Source organism: Ursus maritimus, unplaced genomic scaffold, assembly GCF_017311325.1.
Source record: "Ursus maritimus isolate PB19 unplaced genomic scaffold, ASM1731132v1 scaffold_10, whole genome shotgun sequence".
Lineage (NCBI taxonomy): Eukaryota > Metazoa > Chordata > Mammalia > Carnivora > Ursidae > Ursus > Ursus maritimus.
Genome location: NW_024423344.1, coordinates 5,412,428 through 5,437,962, shown reverse-complemented (window position 1 = coordinate 5,437,962; position 25,535 = coordinate 5,412,428). Strand labels below are relative to the sequence as shown.

The 25,535-nt window shown below is 39.7% G+C and overlaps 1 protein-coding gene across 5 annotated transcripts in view; it reads left to right on the top strand.

Annotated features, from left to right (window-relative positions):
* LOC103664393 (mitochondrial intermediate peptidase) overlaps positions 1-25,535 on the top strand; it is a 216,073-nt gene that overhangs the window by 2,309 nt on the left and 188,229 nt on the right. For 4 of the 5 annotated variants that reach the window (XM_040621593.1, XM_040621584.1, XM_040621578.1 and 1 more), the window contains exons 2-7: positions 1,379-1,552; positions 5,110-5,198; positions 7,963-8,049; positions 15,280-15,343; positions 19,443-19,625; positions 20,166-20,322. In XM_040621593.1, the coding sequence (XP_040477527.1) occupies positions 1,379-1,552; positions 5,110-5,198; positions 7,963-8,049; positions 15,280-15,343; positions 19,443-19,625; positions 20,166-20,322 (754 nt within the window). Of the gene's footprint in view, positions 1-1,378; positions 1,553-5,109; positions 5,199-7,962; positions 8,050-15,279; positions 15,344-19,442; positions 19,626-20,165; positions 20,323-25,535 lie in introns of those variants that run through there. The other variant, XM_040621602.1, reaches the window with a different exon arrangement.

The window sequence follows — 25,535 nt, the reverse complement described above, 5'->3', positions numbered from 1 at the left end:
AGTCACTGACTGACTTCTTTGATTCCTGTTTATTTTCTGTCTCCACACACCCAGTCTGGTATCTGGCACTCCCTAGACACCCAGTGTTTATTGAATGACTGAATTAAAGGTGAAAGGAAGGCAAGCTTGAGAGGGACTTACCTGGTGCCTGTTCTACTTTGCATTTATGAATTTTATCCACTTCAGGTTGTTGCTTTTATTTTTGCCTTTTTTACTTCTTCGTTATTTTTTTTTATAAAGATTTTATTTATTTATTTGACAGAGAGAGACAGTGAGAGAGGGAACACAAGCAGGGGGAGTGGGAGAGGAAGAAGCAGGCTTCCTGGGGAGCAGGGAGCCTGATGCGGGGCTCAATTCAGGACCCTGAGATCAGGCCCTGAGCCTAAGGCAGACACTTAAGGACTGAGCCACCCAGGTGCCCCTGCTTCTTCATTATTTCTAACATTGCCTTTTTAATAAAGAGTCTAGGACACGGTTACACCAAGCCTAATGATATGCTTTTTTATTTGATCTCTCTCATTAGCTGTGTGTTAAAAATATTTTTGTATGAAACTGGCTACACCAACTTCCATATGGGTAAATAACATAATATGGCTCTAACATAATTAGGGTAAGGAGGAGAACAACTATAGGTACCGAGTAGAAAGATGAAGAGAGTAAGCTTAGTTTTCAATGGATGAAATATAACTAATTTTAGCTTTATTTTTCTTTTGCATATCGTGATTTTTAGAATTGATGACAGATTTTCAAATATGCGAATTGGGTTTTGATTAAATAAGAACAACAAAAAATCCCAAAGGTTTTTGTAGTTTTTTTGTCATTATCGTTAACTAGTAGTCTGAGGTTTAGAATTCCCATCCTCCAGTATGGGGAGGTGTGCTGGGAAATGAAAAATAGTCTGTACTTGAATCAAATTAAATCAGTGTAAATAATCTAATTTGGTTTTGGTCCCAATTCTGCTCCGCCTGCAACTGTCTTTTCTTCAACTTCTTAATCATTTTGAAAAAAGGTTAATTTCATTGCATCCCTTCTCGCAGAAACAGTAGGTCTTATCAGTCCTGAAAGTTTTATCTCTTGCTGTTTTCAAAAATCAACATGTTAGTTATCAAAAAGTGGCTAAGCTGGGTGTTGAACCTTTATCATTCTAGTTTTGTTTCTTATGAAATAATTAAAAGTTTAAGAGAAATTCCATTCTTAAAAAACTCATCGTCTAATTTATGTGGAATGATGCGGGGAATGTGAACATGGTGTTTGTGGTCACAGGTATTAGAATGGTAGGATACACCAATGAAAACCAAGATTTCCTTTATGCAAAAAGGACTTACTACCAAAAAATCATATTTTTAGTTACACATTGGACATATTCTCTGGGTTGCAGGGTCTTTTTGGAGTTCCTGAGCTCAGCGCCCCAGAAGGATTTCGGATCGCACAAGAAAATGCCCTGAGAAAGGCAGACTTGCTGGTGGAGCGCGTGTGTTCCTTGCCGCCTGGACCGCAGACCGTGCTCATTTTTGATGAGCTTTCCGATTCTTTGTGCAGGGTGGCCGACTTGGTAAGATGTTTGCGGTAACCCTTGAAGCTACTTCTCTGTCAAGCTGTTAAAATTTAAGCTAAGTTTATTAGGTTTAATGTCAGAGACTCTAGGGTTCAAAGCATCTGGTGCTTGGCTTGACAGCACCTAGACTAATAGCATCTGAGCTATTTGAGAGTTGTTGGGTGTAATTTATTGTAGTGGGAGTAAGTCGTTAGGAATGGGGAAAAAGTATAGGAAAAGGTGATGCGTAGAACTTGTACTTTAGTATGTATAGTTAAGAAAATACCCATGTGATGTATAATAAAAGAATGATTACGCATATGGTGAAGAGTCTTCATTTCTCAAAGATTCTTCATGTATGAAAACTTCTACCGGAATTTTAGTAGGACATTTACCTGTACATTTATAATAAAATTAATCTTACGAAAAGCCAGTTTTTATAAACCTTAGGCATGTCTTTTCCGATGAAAACTAGGGTTTGGCTGTGAAACCGATTTTATTAAAGACTTCCTTTTTTCATATTTTGAAGTGGAAATAGACATGTACTAGGTCTCTTCACTAAGAATGCCACTGCTGAAGTAGAAGGCATGATTTTTTGTCTGTCCCAAAGAGCCACCTCCTCCTTAGTCATGTCAGTGAAGGCGATTATGTAGTGCACATAAGCCAAAATTGTGAACCCTCAGGGTCTTGTCGACTTGATATTAGACTATATATAATTTTCTCTTCACTTTCATTCAATACTGAGTCACCACCATGTGCCAGGCACTGTTCTAGGCACTGTTCATGTCATGAGTCGTGACAGACACTGTCTCTGACCTCCTGGAGTTTACATTCTGATGGTAACTTTTTTTTTAGATCTTAGTGAGGCACCAGACCCTGGTAAGAGGTTTGCCTGGATTAACCGAATTAACCTTCTCAGCATATCTCCCATTTTCAGATGAGGAAAGAAAGGCAGTAAGAGGTGAAGTGATATACCCAGGATCACCTAGCCAGTAAGTGGTGGAGCTGGGCTCGGAGGCCAGGCACCTTGGCCACAGAACTCTTGTCCTCACCTGCTGCTCTGTTCCTTCTACATGCTGTCTGGCTGCTTAGGGTCTGATGAATAGGTCTTCCTTACCTAGGAGAGATTGGAAAGTCAGTTAGCCTCCCCATTATTTTTTAAAAAGCATTATTTTATTTTTAAGATTATCATACAGTAAAATTGACTTCTTTTGGGGGATGGTACAATTCTATGAATTTTATATTCCATCACTCCAAAAAAGCCCCTGTATTATAGTCACACCCAGCTCTCCCCTCTTACCTCTGGGAACTACCCACCTGTTTTCCATCCCTATAGTTTGTCTCTTCTAAAATGTCAGATGAATGGAATCATTTGCCCTTTGAGAATGATCCCTCTCATCTCACATAACACTTCCCATCTTTGTTTTTCGCTGTTTGAAACTTTTTGCCTCCCATATGAGCAGGAACACCTTTCAGATTGTCATGCAGTCACTGAGTTTCCCCAAGGAGATTGATAAACTATCTTAAAGGGTTTTAACCAAGAGTGAAGCGAGGTGTGCTGCAGGCTTATTGTAGTCACTTCTTGCTTTTATAGGGTCTTGGTTTTGTTCTGAAGTGTGTGTAGCAAGTGCTTTGAATGATGGAGGACATGGGCGATGCACTGCCCGAGGACGCCTCACAGCGACCTTCTCTGCTTAATTGTGTCACTGAAATCTGACAGGGAAAATATTTGTCAGGGAATTTCACTTATGTGCCATCAAGTATTGGCTTTATTTGTTGGTGGTTCATTTGTTGTCTTAGCCTCCATTTTAATTAAGTGGTATTCTAGGATTTTATTTTATTTTATTTTATTTTACATTTCTGCTTTTGCTCCTTGCTAAGAGATTTTAACTCTCTGCGTCATAGCTTGTCCTATTTTTGAAGATTTTTGTATTTATGAGGTATAGTAATATCTCATTAAAAAAGCTCTAAATGTGACTTATCTGTGGAAATAAATCTTTGGGTAAAAAAATTCAAAGAACCTTCTTCCTTTTGAATTTTTAAGACTTTACCTGCCAATAAGATCAATACTGTAATAAGGCAAGGGTTTTGTAAACTGTTATTTCCCACCAAATGGTCATTTGGTTTTGCTTTCTTTTTCTTTTTTCATACAGTTGCTGTATAACAGTATTGTTTTCTTCATCACTATTACAAGTGAATTTTTAAAAGGTTTTATTTATTCATTTGAGAGAGCGCAAGAGCACAGCAGGGAGGAGGGGCAGAGGGAGAGGGAGAAGGAGACGCAGGGCTTGATCCAAGGATCCCTGAGATCGTGACCTGAGCTGAAGGCAGACGCTTAACTGACTGAGCCACCCAGGTGCCCCGCAAATGAATTTTAAAATGTATGCCAGTATTTTGAAATAAATATTGATTGTAAATTCTGCAACATGTAGATCAGTAATTTATATGACTTGTAAATTTTACATAGCTCGTTTTGCAGGTGCTTTAGTACTAATGTTATCTTATTGTTACATCAGATGCATTAAAACTATGGATTTAAATGTTTTTACATTGAAAATTATTTAATAATAAAATTAGGAAATTTTACCTTGTGGTGATTTTATTTCATATTATAGTCACACACGTTGTTTTCTTGGAGAATGAAGAATGTACGTGATATTTTGTAGTTCCCTTACATTTTTCTTTCGCAATATACTGTGATTAACATGAAAACTAAAATCTGGTTTTATGTGATTTCATTAAAAAAGTAAAAAGAGTTCTAGCTTAGTTTAATGCTAAAGTCAGTATCAAAGCCACCGCAGCACTGGTAGTTGTGAGTCATTTCAACTGAGACTGGGAATTCATATTATTAAAAGGCCTATAAAGAGAATGAGCCTTTGTTTTCTGCATGAAGGCTAGAACGTAGTTAAATCAGTCTTGAAGCTATGTTGTCTGTCAGTTGAAAAAAAAAAAGCCTCTGTAGTTGTTCTACAGGAGCCGGCAAACTTGAGCACCATATTGCACACAGTGTTCGTTCGGAAGTTTTAGAATACTTGAAATAAGATTCTGCTTTTTTTTTTTTTTTTAAAGATTTTATTTTTATTTATTCGACAGAGATAGAGACAGCCAGCGAGAGAGGGAACACAAGCAGGGGGAGTGGGAGAGGAAGAAGCAGGCTCATAGCGGAGGAGCCTGATGTGGGGCTCGATCCCATAACGCCGGGATCACGCCCTGAGCCGAAGGCAGACGCTTAACCGCTGTGCCACCCAGGCGCCCCAAGATTCTGCTTTTTTGAACTGTAGAATTAGGAAGAATTCACTTGGTGTTTATATTTGAAAGAGAACTTTTCTAAAATAAGGTTAATGGAAGTATTTTCTTTGGAATGGAACCCACTTGATTCCAAGGAATAACAGAATTTATAAATGTTCAGCAAGAAGCCGCTTAGCCCTACTGGTTTAGGAAAATGTCAGTAATGGAAATGCATAGGGCCAGCCAGATGGCACACTTGAAAGCTCAGGATTTCATTTTTACCCTCAGATCTTGGAAGAAAACTTTCCATCAAATTCCCTTTTGGTTTTGTCTTTCTTCTTTATTAGGCTGATTTTGTGAAAATTGCTCACCCCGAGCGCGCATTCAGAGAGGCGGCGGAAGAAGCTTGTAGAAGTATTGGCACCATGGTAGAAAAGTATGTTCTGCTCCCCTTCATTACAGTTTCGGGTGACGTGGTCTTGTGGATTCGTGCTTGAGGAAATTGGTCTCCAGGGCTTGTCCCCGCAGGGTAGGGGATGCCCAGTGCCCAGGGTGGCGGGGAAGAGGGAGGGCCCTGGGGGCAGGCCCTGCGCGCTCCTCCCTGGCTCCTGCAGTGTGCTGAGTTGCTTATCTGTTTGCTCGTCTGTTCTCTCACTTAGTTTCCTTGTCTGTAAGTGAAATAATGACACGAATTGCAGGAAAACGCGATAATAAAGTGCTTCTAGGTGCGTCAGGCACATAGCAAACATCCACTCTCCTTATTCTTGTGTGCATGAAGTGAGAGTTTTTAGTATCTCAGCGGCAGGTTGGGTTGCTTGATAACCCTGTGATTAAACCACTGTTGCATTGTTGGCTGTGGGCCAGAGACAAGTGGCCTTGCGGTCCCTTGGATCTGGGGTGGGGAGGGGTGGTCTAGGGAGATCCTAAAACTCTCAGGGAGGGCTGAGGTAGGCCGGGGCTTTGATGGAGTGAGTTATTTTCAAGCAATCTTGAGGTAAATTTAAATATTTTAAGCCACTTACGAGAGCTTGAAAGTGCTGGTGAAAATGGCTTCGAGGTGGACGGTGCCGTGTTCAGAAGCACTTAGGTGCGGGACGCCACGCCAGAGGGGTGGAGAGCCGGCGAGCGCGGCGGGGCTCGCCTGGCAGGAATGTACAACTGGAAACCATCGGAAGACTTTTTGACAAAGCAGAAGTTGGAGGAGGCGCATGGTGGCCGAGCGCGGTGGCTTCTCTGGTTTGACAAAGCGCGCTGGAGGGCCTGATGCGTCAGGAGCTGCTGCTGCCGCTTCCCCCCCATCAAGTGTCATTTGCTCTCTTTGGGACAGCGCATGTGATTTCTCTTACAGCCACTGAAACCCGACTTGTTGACTGAGATCAAACTGGTCCCTGCACACTCCGGACACAGGGCATGAGGAAGGGCCTGGAACTGGGGGCTCCTTGGGAGAAAGAGCATCGCCCAGGGAAAAGCCCCAGGAAATGAGTCAGAGCTGCCAGGGTGCCTGCCTGAGACACCTTGAACGCTGGATCGGGCCTAACTTTGGATGCAGTTCTGGTCTGGATGTGGGTTCTTAATTTTGTGGCCAGCAAGGGAGCCGTAATTGGTAGTGAAGTGTGGAAGAGGATCTGTGCAAGGTCTTCACTTCATCCTGGAGAGTGTTTCAATCTTTCCTCCTTGGCCACACTCCAGTTGCTGCCCTGAGGCCCGCCGAGGGCCTGGACGTGGGTCAGGAAACCGAACTCAGGGCCTTCGTCAGAGCTTGGTTCTTGGTCCCTGCGGAGCACCAGGACTCCTTTTCTCCTTTAATCTAGCCAAATCATATCATAACCTGTTCAGCTGGTCTTCAAAAAACAGGAGGCTTTGAGGTGCCTGTGTAGAACTGATTTATTTTCCCGTAGTGGAGATAAAAACCTAAAATTAGGTGTTTGTGTAGAGTTGATGCCAGCTGTAGACTAAAATAGAGACTTTATCTCAGGATCTCATGACATAAAACATAATGTGGGAGATTTGCTGAAACTTTTGAAGAGGCTATAGTGCGGGCTGTCTCTGAATGCCTGTTCTTTTGACATGTGGCTCGTAGGGGGAGCAGGCCTGGAGGAAGTAGGTGCCCACATTGATTTTCTCCCTGTTTCCTGGGATTGTTGCCTGGGAGCGGGAGAGGTGGTATGCCTGCCCTTCTTGTTGACCATTTTCCCACTGGCGCTGACTGCCTCTGTTCCCTTGGTCTTTGGGGTGGCCCGTGAGAACTGTAGCAACAGAAACTCTTGGATTGCTATAAAGCAGCAGGTTTTTGATTATGCACTGACTAGGCAACGTGACCATCCTTGAGTTCCTGAGTAGGAATGGACAGAAGGTTCTTACAGCTTTGCCCTTCCCTGAGGATCCACCGAGCAGATTTTATCTAAACCAGTTCACCGTCTGGCCCCTAGAGTGCCAGGACTTTCTAGCATCCAGGGAAGAAGAAAGAACTCAGGACCTGGTAACGGGACTGTGGCTTGGGTTGGGGATAGAACTCAGGTTGGGGGGCCAAGGGCAGGCTGGCAAGGCCACCTAATGATAACTACTATTTGTTCCTTCATAGGGGGGCATCACATTAACCCTTAGGGTGACCTGAAGTCTGACAAGTTCAAACACTTGCCCGAGATCTCAGAGTGGTGGTAGGGCTGGGGTTGTAACTCCAGTGTGTGGCCCTGAAGCCTGTGTCCTTGAACTCTTCTCGAGGTGTGGGCCTGCCACTCTGGCCCAGATGGGCAGAGGTTTCCCGGGTTCTAGGCTCTTCACTTGGGAACTGCAGAATCTTTGTGATCATCCTCCCATCCTCACTCCTTTTTTATCAAATAAACAAATGGCCATTGGCATATTGCTCACAGTGATTTCTCAATGGTAGTGGGCTCAGACTACTCAGATCACCAGCCACTACATTCCTCCCTCTCCCCTCTCTCCTGTCTGCTCTTCTGGTTCCAGCTGCTGACTGTGGCTTTAAATTTATCCATTTACCATTCAGAACCCTTTGTACCTTGACACTTTGCTTCATGTTTCTGTATTAACTGTGGTTATGCTATTTCTATTCCAAATAAAGAAACAAAACAAAACCCCAAACCTTTGGCCTCTGGGCATGCGACACCATTCTCTTAATGTAAAGTTAGAAAGAAGTTATTAGAAAATCATTTAATTTTTTTTTTCATTTGTAATTTTTCTAGGTTGAACACAAATGTGGAATTATATCAGAGTTTGCAAAAACTGCTAGCTGATAAAAAACTTGTGGATTCCCTTGATCCAGAAACCAGGTACTCATTCTTTTGCATTCATTATGGTTGTGATTATAGAGGCAAGATGGGAAGACAATGCCTCCCCGCCCTCCCCCCCGCAACCCCAGCCATGTCTCTGCACTCATAGCCCCCTCTGTCTGCAGTGTTTCTCCCCAGGTACCTACATGACTCTGGTACTTTCTTTAGGACTTCATTCAAATGGTGTCTCCTCCTCTTTGGTACCAGCTCATGCTCCATCCTCTTACCCTGCTTGTGTTTTCTTCTCAGTCCTAATCATTTCCAGCATGTTCTATTTGCTAACTTGTTTACATGCTTCTGCCTCACTAGACGGGAAGCTCATGGAGGGCAGGGACTTGGTCTGTTTTGTTCAGGGCTGCATCCCAGCACCGGCAGCAGTTCCTGGCCTGTAGTAGGTGCTTCACAAAGGAATGCCTTCCTGTGAACAGTTGGCAGTTACATTTAGCTTAATGCTTGAAGTTCCATAATCGATGCCACCGGAAGATAGAAGCAAATTGATTTTATTGACTGGTTGGATGTCATGATCCTTGAAATGATTTCCTTTGGTTCATTTGATTACCTTTATTATTCTGAATTGAAAAAGCTGAATTTCTCAGTGCATAAAAACATTTGATAGAGGATTTTTGGATACCATATTTCTTTGCTCAATGTATTTATTTATGACAATTTTATAAGTTTGTCATTAACCCGTCTATATATTACTTGTCTCGTAGCACAGAGGTTAATATTTTTTCTTACCTGTTTGTACTTATCTATTTTTTAAAAAAGAAATTTTATTTATTCATTTGAGAGAGAACGCACAAGCAGGGGGGAGCAGGAGAGGGAGAAGCAGGCTCCCCACTGAGCAGGGAGCCTGATGTGGGGCTCGATCCGGGACCCCGGGATCATGACCTGAGCAGAAGGCAGTTGCTTAACCGACTGAGCCACCCAGGTGTCCCATTTATCAACTTTTATTTATGGGACACTTATTCTTTTCACTCCTTGATTCTCCCTCCTCCTGTTTCCTTCTCCCCTTTCTGTCTTAAGATGTGACCTATGACCCCCACGTGAAGCCCCGTTCTGCAGGGATCAGTTGGTACTGGGATCTAGCTGTTAATCTGATATACGAGTACCATGCCGAATGAATTGCGCAATGAGGCTGTCTTTGGGGGGTTATTGTCACCTGACTTCTAATATGCAGGTATTGGTTTGATCTTACTTCTCTTCATTGATCCTGAGCCTCAGGATACTAGTAAAGCTAGCTGGGCCATCAGAATAGTTTGTCTTTACTATACTTTTAGGCTTGAGCATGATCTTGTGTTCATTAGCAAAACAAGTAAAAGTTGAATGCCTGCTCATTGTGCTGGATTTATACTCAACTGGTATTGACTTTGAGTAGAGACAGGTTATTCATAACCTGACTTTGCTAAAGATTGACTTCTCTACATTTAACGTATAAAAATTGTAGTGGACTAGGAGACTATTTTAGGTGCAAAGGACTTGTTCCAACAGGATACATACCTCATTTCTAGATGTTACTAAAAATGCCAAGAGGATTTTTTAAAGTAACAAAATGATAACTACATTGGGAAAAATGAGCTGGGTAGAATATCAGTATTCTAGAAAGGAAAGGTAACTTGGAAGTGGGAGGAAGAAGAATTTGAAGTAATAATTATTGAAATATCATGGTACTTGTGCATCATCAAGAATGTTGGCTAGCACCTGGAGAGAACCTTGTGTATGGTAAAGTGTAAGACAATGAATTATAAAGCGTAAGTATAAAAACAGAATTGTACATTCAATAAATTATCTTGGCATAACAGTTAAAAAGGAAATGATTTAAATTGAGTAGACCATTATCTTATTCTTTGATACATTCCTTGAAATACTTTTTCAAAAAGTATTCCCGGAAGGGTCCCATTAGTCAGTTAAGTTTGGAAATCTGACACATTTATGTACTGTCCCCTCTTAAAGAGTTTTAGTTTATTGGAGTCTGTGAGAAGCCCCGCTGTAAAGAAACCTGTTTTACTTGGGTTTTTCCAAAACCATTAAGAGCTTTCTTGTATGCAAAGAATATAACAAACACATCATCTTCAGAAAATATAATGGAGGGAAAATCCCTGTCATGAGGGCAACAAAAGCTGTAATACACCTTGAAATAAACTCAGGAACGCAAAGCATGCAGAGCCTCAACACACACACACACACATACCGGGAAGCATGAAAGATGATATTTAAGCAGTGAAACATACTGTAGTCTGAGATAAGGGAGAAGAAAGCTTCAGTGGTGGTCTCTACTGGTCTGTAAATTTAGTGCTAACCAATCTATAAAGAAGATTTTTTTGTTGTTACTTAAAATGATTTTGAAGTCATAGACAATAAATGTGCCAGAGTAAGACATTATAAAAATGCTGTATTTAAAAGAGCATTATACTTACACCAGCATAGTCAATTAGATCAATGAAAGAAAAGAGAAATTCAGACGGTCACAAATATATGTAAGACTGTATTTAGTATATGATCGAAGTGTCATTTCCTATCAGTAGGGAAAGACTTGATTTTCAGTAAATGATGTTAGGCCAGTAGATAAATGTAGAAAAAAGTAGATTACTTAAAGGTATACATCTTTTTCAAAAAAAGAAATCATACAAGTGTTGGCAGTATTGGAAGGTGGGAAGTCTGTCTTCTCATGATACCAAAGTCAGACCACCAGAGATTGATTTGAGTATATAAAAACTGCAAACTTTGGTATGGCAAAACTTTTCCACATTCAAAGTCAGAATACACAATGGGACAAATGTTACTTACATGATAAAGAGTTAATATCTTTACTGTGTTAAAAGGCCTTACAGATTACTAAAAAAACAAACAAACAAACAAACAAACAAAGCCTGGATCTTCGTATAGAAAATTAGGTAAAGGATTCTTTTGGTGAAACTCTCCTTTCCCAAAATAAGGAATAGCGACAGATGGCCGTTGAACTTGGAACAGCGTAACAGGTGTAACACTGGGAATCCGTGTGAAACGGGCTGCACACGTGGCCTCTACTATTAAACTGGGTGGATATTGGCTCTTTGACTCTGCAGATCTTGTTTTCTCCTCTGAAAGAAGAGAATAAAAAAGTACTTCATAGGTTTATTATGAAGTTTAAATGAAATAATGAAAGTAAAATGCTTTGACAGTTTCTGGTACATCCTTAAAGAAAAATAGAACAGAGAGCCCTTCACTTAACTGAGCTGAAACAGAGCAATAGTGTTTTAATGGCTTGGGATGATGGGTCCTCTCTGGTTAAGTGTAAATTGATAAATATTAATAGAGGACACCTTTTTGATCAATTTAATTTCTTGGAATGTATCCTAAGGAAACAAACAAGGATAAAGAGATGTATTTAACAGGGATTTTTATCATAGCATGGATTACAGGAGTGGGAAAAATGAAAATATTTTTAATCCATATGACCAAACATTACAAACATTAAAAAGCCATGTTTTTGAAGAGTATTTAAAGAGATAGAGAAATGTTCAACGTTTGTGGTATAATTTTAAAAGAAAAAGCAAGATACAAAAATCTATGTTAGTTGACTCCCAATTATTTTAAATAAGTAGTATAACATACTCAGAGTAGATTGGATAGAAGCCAAGGGAAGGTCTTTATTCTTGGTGTTAGCCACAAGTTCATTGCCACCGAGACCGTATCTTTATGAGACCAAAGATGCTGCCTTTGCCTCTGCTTCTCAGGACGGGGTCCTGTTGCGTGTTTCCCACCAGTCCACCTGGCCCAGCAGGCAGAGTTGATGTTTCAGTGTGAGGGAATTAAGTGCCCCTTATGTCGATTCAGAAACTCCACGAACATTTTCAAGTATCCATTATGCGCTGGGCACTGTGCTAATTTCTCTAACCTTATTTAATTTTACATGTTCTGCATAGCCTTAAAAAATAAAAATAAGTAGATTGGAGGGAAATAGAAGAATTTTAATAGTGTTTATCTTTGGTGAGATGAGTGATTTTCATTTTTCCCTAGATTTCTACATAAAGCTGTTATACAATAAACTTATATAATATAATAAACTTACATTATACAATATATTTCCATCCCCATTTATCAACCACTGTTACCTTTTATCTCCTCTTATTAAAATAAACAGAAAATGCCTTTGCTGGAAAAGAGAGAGCGGAATTTGTTTTAGATTGACTGTTCAGGAAGGGAGATCACCGTGAGGTAGAGATAATGGGGATTTTTAGGGGCTTGAGTGAAGCACTTTACATTATTTAAGAAAGAAGGTAAGTGACCAAATTATTAATGTGGTCTATTGAATTTTCAGAATTTTAGAAGAACTTTAATTCTGTCCATTCAAAGCATACTGGCACAATAATCAGGAAGATAAATATACCCTTTATGAAAAGTCAGAGAAAGCCAGGAGAGTAGATCAAATATTTGGATAACTCAATTCCAGAAAACTAGTAGTTTAAAAAAATTATTATTGACAGAAAGAGGTGTTACACATGAAATTGGTTCCAAGCATGCAGCAGGATTAAAGAGAAAGAAAACAATTCTCATTAGCCAAGAAACAGCTTCCGGCACAGCATCAAAGAATTTAATATTCTAAGTAGCTGCTACTAGTTGGAAGAAAAACTGAAAATTTCATGCAGTAGGCCTTTGAAAAATTGTCCAAGTATACACTGTTTTATGTTTTTAATTATTGGGATTTGGATGGGGTTGAAATAAATAAGTAATTATCATGGCGGCGTTCTCAGGTTTGTACTCTCTGAATAAAGGAATAAGCTCCTACATGTAAGGCAAATCATAATTATTTTTCATGTTCTGCAATACATATATTGACTTTTTAAAACATTGGTTGAAGCTATTTTTTGTTCCCTCTTTGCTTATTATACTTCAACATGCTTATAAAGCATTTACAACCCAGTTCATGACTTTCCGTCATACGGCTCCTGTACAACCTTTTAAAAAAATTCTGTGTTCTCCTGACAATTTTTTTAAAAAGTAAGTTTGTTTTATTTCTACTTATTTATTTATTTATTTTATTATGTTCAGTTAGCCGGCATATAGTACATCATTAGTTTTTGATATAGTGTTCAAGGATTCATTAGTTGCATATAACATCCAGTGCTCATCACCACATGTGCCCTCCTTAATACCCATCACCCAGTTACCCCATCCCCCAACCCCTCCCTTCCGTAACCCTCAGTTTGTTTCCTGGAGTCCTGAGGCTCTCATGGTTTGTCTCTCTCTCTGATTTCTTCCCGTTCGGTTTTCCCTCCCTTCCCCTGCGGTCTTCCGAGCTATTCCTTATGGTCCACATATGAGTGAAACCATATGATAATTACATTTCTCTGCTTGACTTATTTCACTTCGCATAATCCCCTCCAGTTCCATCCATGTCGATACAAATGTTGGGTACTCATCCTTTCTGATGGCTGAGTAATATTCCGTTGTATATATGAACCACATCTCCTCTATCCATTTGTCTGTTGAAGGGCATCTCGGCTCCTTCCACAGTTTGGCTATTGTGGGCATTGCTGCTATGAGTTTGTTAAGTGGAAATCATAAATGCCGTTGAAGCCCATAGCAGAGGCCCCTAATTTGGTTGGTAGTGGAGGACAGCCTTCAGAGAGACCTCATGGTGGAGGAGAAGGTGTTTCATGAGGTGCCAGGTTAATCACGCCAAGGACTTCTGACCTTGAGAAAGGATGGAGGACGGGAGGCAAGGTTACCCAGTAGGGCTGACTATCGTATGTCAGGGCAAGGGGACAACAGCCTGGACTAGGATAGTGGTAGTAGGGAAGGAAAGAAGGGGTTAATTTAGTTGATTGTCCTGTTTCTTTCTAGTTCTCTTCCCTTTCACCACCAAATAAATAGCTACCATTTACTGTGTAATTTTCATATCGCCAATAAAGAAGTGATGTGCAATTTTTTCTTTCTTACATGTTAGTAATACTAGCATTAGCTCTGTGAGATACACTCTTGTTTCCTGATCCCCTGATACGTATTTATCAGTCAGATTTACTTAAGAGTGATATCAGACTCTTACCTCCTGGACATCAGGGACCACGTGTTCCACTCTAATGTGTGAAGAGCTGTGTGTGTCAGTCCGTGCTTCTGTGGCACAGCATGATAACGTTTTGTTTCCGGCACACACATTTTTTTTCCATTTACGATATGGTGTGAATTCAGTATTTTAATTCCTCTGCTGTCTAATGGGAAGTAAACAATATCAAATTAGCTTGTAACTAAAAAGGGAGAGATGTCCTTCTAAGTATAAAATCTTACAGGAGAAAATTAATGAAAAGTTGCCCATTACTTTGGATATTATCCAAGATACTTTCTGTTCTACTGTTGTTGTTTTCTTATTGTTCTGATGAAATTGTTACATCAGGGAAAGGGTCGGGAAATTAGGGCTGGCTCTTAAGTTTGCAGATGCATTTGATGATTATTAAAAAATGTTGCTCTCTACAATGCAAACTCGTATTAATTCTGGAAATGGTGAGGAACCTTCCCTCACAAGTCTTAAGCAAATTTCGCACAAGGTGGTTGGAAGCTGGTAAGTAAGGAACCTGCTTGATGGTCTCTCTTGGAACTCCCCACTTTATTCATATGCCTGTTAGGAAATTTATTATATCTTTAACCTTGTGTTCATTCATTCAGAAAGTATTTGTCCCCTGATGGGACCATGCCTTATGAAACATATATGTCTTTACCCACAAGCAGCTTGGAGTATACTGCTGTTAAATATACATGCTAGATAGAAATATATTATAGTTAAATGTATACAGGCTTACCTGGTTACAATTGGGCAGCATTTATGTGTCCCACAAGTATTTATTTGGTGGGTTGCCTAAAGTATAAGGAAAACAGTGGACAATTGCATCCATCTCTTCTAGAAAAAGCAGATAAATTTGGCCTCATTGGAGTAATCATTGTCCCTTTGGTTCAGTTAGAGGCTTATTGTATGGTCGTTAGCACAATGTATTTGATACAGATCATCCATAGGAGAGCTTAAAAGCCCCGTCAGTCAGCTGGGTGTTTTGCCTGATTTTTAAGATGTTAAGTTCCTGGCTTCAAACAAATTTGTGTGTGTGTGTGTGTGTGTGTGTGTGTGTGTGTGTGTGTATGTGCGCATATACATTTGGCTTTTGGGTAGTATGGTTGAAAAAGTCCAATTTATTTAATAAGAAAGTGATTTTGTTAATAATTATTATTACCCGTTGTAACCTAGGTTTGTTTTGTTTGTAGGCGAGTGGCTGAACTGTTTATGTTTGATTTTGAAATCAGTGGAATCCATCTAGACGAAGAAAAGGTGAATCTTTCCTCTCTGTTTTTTTCTGCTCGTTTTACTAATATTTAGTTGGTATCTTTATTACTACAGTTGTTGTATGTTGCTTAAATTTGCATATCATACAAACTTTAGGTTGTTTGTGTTATGAAATTCTTCTATTATATTTGAATATAGTGCTCTCTGGAAGTTGGTCTATTACCCATGATAATTCAGAATTAAGAAACTACTTGAGACACTTGGGGTATTTTAGATGTCGTGGCATCCTCGATGGGTGATTTCAGGAAAGAGAGGCAAGTGAACAGGAAAGCTGAGAATTTTGAAGATTGAGGTCTGGAAGCGGAGGCACAGGGAATATCACTAAGACCTTTACATGAGTGTACTTATTCATATTCTGCATGTCTTTGACAGATCCACACGGTTTTGTTCTGGAAGCAGGAGGCAGGGGTTATACATTGCGTGCCCCGGAATAGGAGGGACTGTAGACATTGTTCAGACCCCTCCTTTCACCAATACGGAAATAAGACAAAGTGGTTTAAGTTCCCATCCTTAGTGGCCAGAATGTCTAACCCTGTCCACTTCTCCTTCTAGAACACAGCATCCTCAGACACTGTTATGGTTATGCTTTTTTTTTTTTCTTTGTAGGTATGTTTCTCCTACTAAATAGAACATAAAGCCACTTACCTATTAATAGAGATCAGTTTATCGGAGTATGTTGGAAAGTAGAGGTCAGGGTCTTGGGGATATGTAGCACCTGCAGTAGGTAATATCATTTTGCTTGGTGCTGGGTTTGAATAATGCTGGGTCATTTGTGCACCACGGTGTTCACGTGGCTTTAAGGGCTCAGCACAAGACTACTGACCTAACCCTGAGCCTGCACAGGCCGCCAGCAGTCCCCAAGGCTGACAGGCTCTGCTGTATATTTATTTATGTTGTTTAAAATGGACACATTGGCCCCTCTTCAAGCCAGTTCTTTATTACTGCTTCTCTGTATAATGAATTCACTAGTCTGAGTCACTCAAATAAAAATTTGGGGTCAGCTCACATTTTTTTATTCCCCATACTTCCATGTCTTAATTAGTGGCAAAGTCCTCGGATTGTTTCTGTAGAGCTCCTACATCTGTCTGCATCCCCCAAATAGCTCATGAACCTTATCACCATATATCTGGGCTGTCTGAAAGGTCTTTGTCTTTCTGATACTCATTATAATTAACAGTGATGAAGCATTTGCTATTTGAAGTGTGTATTTCTCATCAGATCTTCATAACGGCTTTGAGGCTGTTAGAGTATTATAATGATAGTAATACTCTAAGGCTTTTAGAGTATTACTGTCATTCCGGTTTCATAGATGAGGAACTGAGGCACCTAGAATTTATGTGATCTACCCAAGGTCATGGAGCTAGTAGGTGGAGGAGGCTTGGACTCCAGAGCCTGCTCAACTATCCCTGCTCAGGTTTTCTGCTGGTCATTCTGACCTGTCTGTGAACATTGGTGTGATTTCCTTAAAGTATTGATTTCATCATTATTGTCCTGCCCAGAACCTCTCAGTCACTTTCAATTGCCAGTAGCAGCTAATACGTAACAAAGAACGTACACGGCGATTCTCTCCCAGCCCTCCCTGTGCTCCCCTGTAATTCATTACACTCTGCCTTTCGTGTGTGGCCCCCGGCCTCCTCTTCCTCCTCTGCTCACCAGGCCTGCCTGCCTTCAACCCCCGCTAAGGCCTCATCCTCAGACCACTGTGTCTGTGAAGCTTTTATCCCCCAGGTGGGATTTTGTATTCATCTAAATTCCCATTTGACGTCTTTTATGCACATGGTATTTATCTTTAAGGGCCTTTTATCGAGGCTCTTCCTATTGCATTATTTATGTAAATTAGAGGCTTCTCAAGGACCAAGAATGCCAGTCATGTTTTTTCCGGTTTTGGCCTCAGCAAATACTGAATGACTGTATGATGAATCGTAATAATGCTAGCTAATATTCATCAAATTTGATATTCAGAAGGAAGATAGTGGAGAATAGTAGAGTTGCTAGGAGAGAATCTAGATGAATAGTTTTGTTATTTTATGTAATCCTCAAGAAAGATGTTTTTGAAACTTTACGCAAAAGTATTGTGTGTCAAGTCAAGGTCTGTGTCAGCATCATTGGACCTGCTGCTTTTACTTCTCGAGTGTTCTTACAAGGATAGCTGCCCTTCCTGGCAAATAACTCCCTGGAGCCCACGAACCATTAAAGATGCAAGTAGAGTAAACCCACTGAACTCCTCTCTCGTACCTTCTGTGTCTGTTCTCCATGGGCCTCCATTAGGACAGGTTAAAAGGAAACATGTTACCCTTTTTAAAAGAGAGATCTTGAAAGAAACCCACCAACATAATTTATAAATTGTAAGGGCCTGTGTATTCTTTTGGCATTCTTCCTAGGTTATTCCTTATTTAATTTTTAAGATCTCATATGAGTATAACTTAAAAGTTTAAAATGAATGGAAGTATGTGTTTTTTAGCAATCATTTGATAAATAACACAACAATTTCATAGAATTCTTTGAGTTCAGAGTACTGCATCTTTATCTCAGAATGATGAAATGCCTAGGAAATTGGTGAAGTCAGGAAGTAAACCCAGTTGTTGATTTTCTGAGGATTTTAACAGGTGATAAATTCTTTGAAATAATTGTGTCACTTTTTTCCCCTCCAGAGTAAAGGCTTTGGGGAATATTTTTGGAATTATAGTGTAATTTCCAAATCTTTTACCTTTTTGGCTATTCCACTAGTTACCATTAGGTGGCGATAAATGGCCATAGTAGAAACAAATAGGTAAAGAGAAATCTGGACTATGAAGACATTGAAGTATCTGAAAACTAATTTTTCCTATGAAGTTTGAATTCTCTATATTGTAAATTTTTTTAAAGTGTGGAGCCCAGTGTGGGGCTTGAACTCACAATCCTGAGATCAAGATCTGAGCTGAAATCAAGAGTCGGATGCTTAACCCACTGGGCCACCCAGGCACCCCTATATTGTAAAATTTTTGGTTGTTAAAATATACTTAATTTTTCCCAGCATCTTATCAAGTGTACTTCAGCATCTTAAATATCTTTTAAAAAGCATTAGTGCTGCTTAACCATTTTTTAGGGTCATAGTACAATTTAGAATGTTGACAGCTAGTGACCCCTATCCCAGAAAGATCTACATCTGATTTCACCTGAAGCCCATCATAAGCACAGGTCAAGATGCCCAGCTAGTGTTCTAGTAACACTAACTACAAATTCACCCTTGTCCTCCAATAGACCGGACTGATGACATGGACTACTTTATGTTTCCTCCAAAACATATGTGGCGCCCCCTTTGATAATACACATTTTCTCGGGCGATTGTATGTCCTACCGGTGAGACTGCCAGAAAACAGTCCTGTGGGTGTGCCAGCGCCGTCCACATCATCGTCACTGAGCCGGCGTGCCGCCGGGTGCCAGGCGCGGAGCTGGAGGGCCGGCCCTGCCCTGCGGCTCCGGCTGGCTCTGCTCCCCACTCCACTGCCGTGCTTCTGTCGCTGCTCAAGTGTGGGCAGCCCCCTCTGAATGTTCACTATACTCTTGTGAAGACCTGCAGAAATTCTTTTACTTTCCCTCTACCTTTTTTGTCTCATCTTTTAGGACCCAGTATATTTTCAAATTTGCCCTTCAAATACTTGCTCTCTTTAGTCTACAAATACTCCTAAGTATCATATTGACTAGATTCAACCTACTGCTCTCCAATTCACTTAACTAAGAGGTTATTTGGGGGGATAGGGAAGGATTCTGTACTTCCCAGTGTTGTTAATTTCAGAGATTAGTTATATAACTTAGGCACAAAATAGAACTCTAGCGTTTATATAAATCTTAAAGTATAGAAACACTATATAAACTGTTAGGATATTAAATATCTATCAAAAGTAGAATTTACTTATAGTAAATTATTATGTATTTATGACATAAGCAATATACTCAATGTTCATTTTATTTAACATATTTAGTATCTTAGTCAATTAATTTAACCATATATGTTGCTTTACCATCCTTACAGATGGTCTATTAAATCAGTTGTGAACTATTACTTTCAATGCCTTTAAATAACTTTTACTCCATCTGGATCTAGCGTAAAAGAGCAGTGGACCTGAATGTGAAAATCTTGGACTTGAGTAATACATTTCTTATGGGAACTAACTTTCCCAACAAGATTGAGAAGCATCTCTTACCAGAACACATTCACCGTAACTTTGTAGTCACAGGAAGTCACGTCATAATTGATGGTCTACATGCAGAAGCTCCAGACGACTTGGTATGTGTAGTCCACTCTCTTCATAGCTTAGCTCCCGTCTGAGTGTTGCTGTTTTAACCCACAATTCAGTGATAATGTAATCATACCTTTAAAAATACTTGAGTGTTACTAAGCCCTAAAATTCTACTGTGGGCTTATTAATTCCATAAATGCTTTGAATGATGAAAATGGCTTTATCATTCATGTCTCATAAAGAACTCCTCATGTTTAAAGTATGATAAATAACAGTTGACGTTTGAGATACTCAGATTCTTAATGCCTGTAGTCTTCATGTGGTTAAGGGTGCTTTAGGGCACATGCACTGGGTAAAAGTTTATTCCACCATACCTCAAAACAGAGAACTCTAGTCAAGAATGTGTTTGTATCCTATGCTAGTTTATGAATCTAGAAGCTTTATGCACCCTGTAGAAACCCTTATTTTATTTTTAAAGCAATGATCACCTGTAGAATAGAGAAGTGAGAGTTAGCCTACATTGTCATTGCATGGGCCTTTGTATCTTGGTACTTATTGTATCTTCTACCATTACATTTTAAATATAGGTTCGAGAAGCTGCTTATAAAATTTTTCTTTATCCCAATGCGGGTCAGTTGAAGTGTTTGGAAGAATTGCTCAGCAACAGAGACCTTCTGGCCAAGTTAGTGGGGTACTCCACATACTCCCACAGAGCCCTCCAAGGCACAATAGCCAAAAATCCAGGTAAGCTTGTTCACCCAGCTTTTCAGGACAAAATAGGATTTTTGCAAAACAACTTCTGATTTAAAATAGCTATAAATCAGTGTTCTCTTTTTAATATACTCAGAGACCCATTTATTGAGATTTTCTATATCTTTATATAGAACTGACTTCTAAATAGAGCTCATAGTTTGGAATATATTCTCTCCAACCAAGGTAATTTATTTCTTGTGCCTGTTGAGAGTTAAGTCATACTTAAGTATTCATGGATGCTAATTTCAATTATTTACATTTTAACTCAGCTAGTTTCTATGGCCAGCCTAACCAAATTGGTTAGAGTTAGTGTGAAAGAGGAGGAAAGATCAATAAATCTGTTGAAGACAGGGTTGAATATACGCTTGGGCTATAAAAACACGTAGTTCTATAAACCTCAGTTTTAGAGAGAAGAGTGCTGGATGGCACTCTTTGCATAAAGGTGGGGAAAAAGCGTCCAGGGGTTTGTGAGAATCTTGCCTCGTGTTCTGTTGAGTCCTTTATGATTTAGAATGTATAAAAGAAAGCACTACAGAATAGTAATAATGTAAGTGTATATAGTAAGCTTTTTCAAAGGCGTATTAAATTGCAGTCACAGTTCAGACACTGAGTCAGGAATGAATAGGGTAGTTGCGATGGTAGAACTGTTCAGAATCAAGATATCTTTTAGAGGGGCGCCTGGGTGGCTCAGTCGTTAAGCGTCTGCCTTCGGCTCAGGGCGTGATCCCGGCATTCTGGGATCGAGCCCCACATCAGGCTCCTCCACTGGAAGCCTGCTTCTTCCTCTCCCACTCCCCCTGCTTGTGTGCTATCTCTTGCTGGCTGTCTCTCTCTCTGGCTGTCTCTCTCTCTGTCAAATGAATAAATAAAATCTTTTTTTTTGTGTGTGAGTGTGTTTTTTTAATTGATTTTATTTATTTATTTATTTATTTATTTATTTATTTATTAATAATGATTTTTTATTATATTATGTTAGTCACCATACAGTACATACCTGGTTTTCGATGTAAGGCTCGATGATTCATTAGTTGTGTATAACACCCAGTGCACCATGCAATATGTGCCCTCCTTACTACCCATCACCGGCCTATCCCATTCCCCCACCCCCCTCCCCTCTGTAGCCCTCAGTTTGTTTCTCATAGTCCATAGTCTCTCATGTTTCATTCCCCTTCTGATTACCCCCTTTCTTTATCCCTTTCTTCCCTACTGATCATTCTAGTTCTGTTCCATAGATGAGAGAAATCATATGATAGTTGTCTTTCTCTGCTTGACTTATTTCACAAGCATTATCTCCTCCAGTGCCGTCCATGTTGTAGCAAATGTTGAGAACTCATTCTTTCTGATAGCTGAGTAATATTCCATCGTATATGGACACAATTCTTAATCCAGTCATCTGTTGAAGGGCATCTCGGCTCCTTCCACGATTAGCTATTGTGGACATTGCTGCTATGAACATTGGGGTGCATATGGCCCTTCTCTTCACTACGTCTGTATCTTTGTGGTAAACACCCAGTAGTGCAATGGCTGGATCATAGGGTAGCTCAATTTTTAACTTTTTAAGGGACCTCCACACTGTTTTCCAGAGTGGCTGTACCAACTTGCATTCCCACCAACAATGTAGAAGGGATCCCCTTTCTCCACATCCTCTCCAACAATTGTTGTTTCTTGCCTTGTGTATTTTTGCCATTCTAACTGGCGTAAGGTGGTATCTCAGTGTGGTTTTGATTTGAATTTCCTTGATGGCTAATGATTTTGAACATTTTTTCATGTGTCTGTTAGCCATTTGTATGTCTTCATTGGAAAAGTGTCTGCTCATATCTTCTGCCCATTGTTTACCTTTGTTTATCTCTTTTGTAGATCTTGGATACCAGTCCTTTATCTGTAGTGTCATTTAAATATCTTCTCCCATTCCGTGGCTGCCTCTTAGTTTTTCTGACTGTTTCCTTGGCTGTGCAGAAACTTTTAATCTTGATGAAGTCCCATAAATTCATTTTATCTTTTGTTTCTCTTGCCTTTGGGGATGTATCCTGGAAAAGGTTGCTTTGGCCGATGTCGTAGAGGTTGCTGCCTATGTTCTCCTCTAGGATTTGGATGGATTCCTGTCTCACATCGAGGTCTTTCATCCATTTGGAGTTTATTTTTGTGTATGGTGTGAGAGAGTGGTCAAGTTTCATTCTTTTGCATGTAGCTGTCCAATTTTCCCAGCACCATTTATTGAAGAGACTGTCTTTTTCCCACCGGATGTTTTTTTCCTGCTTTATCAAATATTAGTTGCCCAAAGAGCTGAGGGTCCATTTCTGGGCTCTCTATTCTGTTCCACTGGTCTATGTGTCTGTTTTTGTGCCAGTACCATGCTGTCTTTGTGATCACAGCTTTGTAGTACAGTCGAAATCTGGCATTGTGATGCCCCTAGCTTTGTTTTCCTTTTCAACAGTTCCTTGAGATTCGGGGCCTTTTCTGTTTCCATACAAATTTAAGGATTATTTGTTCCAGTTCTTTGAAAAATGTCCTCGGTATTTTGATCGGGATAGCATTGAAAGTGTAGATTGCTCTGGTAGCATGGACATTTTAACTATGTTAATTCTTCCGATCCATGAGCATGGAATATCTTTCCATCTTTTTATGTCTTCCTCAATGTCTTTTAAGAGTGATTTATAGTTTCTAGAATAAAGGTCCTTTACGTCTCTGGTTAAGTTAATTCCAAGGTACGTATGGTTTTTGGTGCTATTGTAAATGGGATGGATTCCCTAATTTCTCTTTCTTCGTTCTCGTTATTGGTACAGAAATGCAACTGATTTCTGAGCATTGATTTTGTATCCCGCCACGTTACTGAATTGCTCTATAACTTCTAATAGTTTGGGGAGGCTTCTTTTGGGTTTTCCATATAGAGTATCATGTCATCTGCAAAGAGACATTTTGACTTCTTCTTTGCCGATTTGAATACCTTTGATCCCTTTTTGTTGTCTGATTGCTGTTGCAAGGACTTCTAGTACTATGTTGAATAATAGTGGCGAGAGTGGGCATCCTTGTCGTGTTCCTGATCTTAAGGGAAAGGCTTTCAGCTTTTCCCCATTGAGAATAATATTTGCAGTAGGCTTTTCATAGATGGCTTTTATGAGATTGAGAAATGTACCTTCTATTCCTACACTCTGAAGGGTTTTAATCAGGAAAGGATGCTGTATTTTTGTCAAATGCTTTTCAGCATCGATTGAGAGGATCATATGGTTCTTGAGTCTTTTCTTGTTGATATGATGTATCACGCTGATTGATTTGCGAATATTGAACCACGCTTGCATCCCAGGTATGAATCCCACTTGATCGTGATGGATAATCCTTTTAATGAACTGTTGGATTCTATTAGCAAGTATCTTGTTGAGGATTTTGGCCCATATTCATTAGGGAAATCGGTCTGTAATTCTCCTTTTGAGGGTCTTTGCCTGGTTTGGGATCAAGGTAATATTGGCCTCATAGAATGAGTTTGGTAGCTTTCCTTCTGTTTCTATTTTCTGAAATAGCTTTAGGAGAATATATTATTTCTTCTTTGAATGTTTGGTAGAATTTCCAGGAAAACCGTCCGGGCCTGAGTTTGTTATTTGGAAGGTTGTTTATCACTGACTCAATTTCTTCACAATTAATTGGCCTGTTTAAGAAATCAATTTCTTCCTGTTTCAAATCTTGGTAGTTTATAGGTTTCCAGGAAGGATTCCATCTCTTCCAGATTGCTTAGTTTATTGGCATATAGCTGTTGATAAAAATTTCTAATAATCCTTCCAATTTCAATGGGTGTTCAGTCGTGACCTCTCCTTTTCATTCACTAATTTTAATAATCTGGGTCCTTTCTCTTTTCTTTTGGATAAGTCTTGCCAGTGGTCTGTCAATTTTATTGATTCTCTCCAAGAACACAGCTTCTAGTCCTGTTGATCTGTTCTACTGTACTTCTGGTTTCTGCTGATTGATTTCAGCTTTAATTTTGGTCAACTGCTTCCTTGTCGTGGATTAGGCCTGTCCCTCTGTTGCTGTCCAGCTTCTTGAGGTGAGAATATAAAACTGCATTTTAGATTTTTCTATTTTGAGTGAGGCTTGGATGGCTATGTATTTCCCTTAGGACTGCCTTTGCAGTATCCATAGGTTTTTGGACTGTTGTATTTTCATTCTCATTGGTCTCCATAAATTGTTTAAATTGATTTTTGATTTCCTGGTTTATCGAGTCATTCCTGAGCAGGATGGTTCTTAGTCTCAAGTGTTTGAGTTTCTTCCAAATTTTTTCCTTGTGGTTGAATTCCAATTTCAGAGCGTTGTGGTCTGAGAATATGCAGGGGATAATTTCAATCTTTTGGTATCGGCTGAGACCTGTTTTGTGTCCCAGAACATGGTCTATTCTTGAAAATGTTCCATGGGCATTAGAATAGAATGAGTATTCTTTGGTTCTGGGGTGTAGTGTTCTATATATCAAGAGGTCAACTCATCAGTATGGCATTCAAAGCCTTTTGATTCTTTTTTAGTTTTTGCCAGGGTGTTCTGTCTATTTCTGAGAGTGGAGTGTTGAGGTCCCCTACTATTAATGTATTTTTATCTATATGTCTCTTTATTCTGGTTTAGAGTTGGCTTGTGTATCTTGCTGCTCCCCTGTTGGGGGCATATATATTTATAATTGTCATATCCACTTGTTGAAACTTCCTTTAAGAATAATATAGTGCCCTTCTGCATCTCTAACTATAGTCTGTAGTTTAAAATCCAGTTTATCTGATATGAGAATTGCTACCCCAGCTTTCTTTTGAGGTCCATTTGCGTGAAAGATGGTACTCCATCCCCTTACTCTCAGTCTGAATGCATCTTTGGGTTCGAAATGAGTTCTTGTATGAACAAATGGATGGGTCATTTCTTTTTATCCAATCTGCAACCCTGTGGCGTTTAAAGCAAGAATTTAAACCATTAATGTTAAGACTGAGTACTGAGAGATATGCTTTTAACTCTGCCATGTTGTCAGTAAAGTCTTTGTATTGGCTGTGACTTTCTGTTTTGTATCACTCTTGGGGCCTTTTTACTTTTATAGAACCCCCCGTATATACCTCCTGTAGGGCTGGTTTTAAGTGATTCAGAAATTGGCTAGTGACTGGATTCTTGAAATGTCTTTATTTCTCCATCAATTCTGAATGACAGCCTTGCTGGATAAAGGATCCTGGCTGCATGTTTTTTCTCTGAAA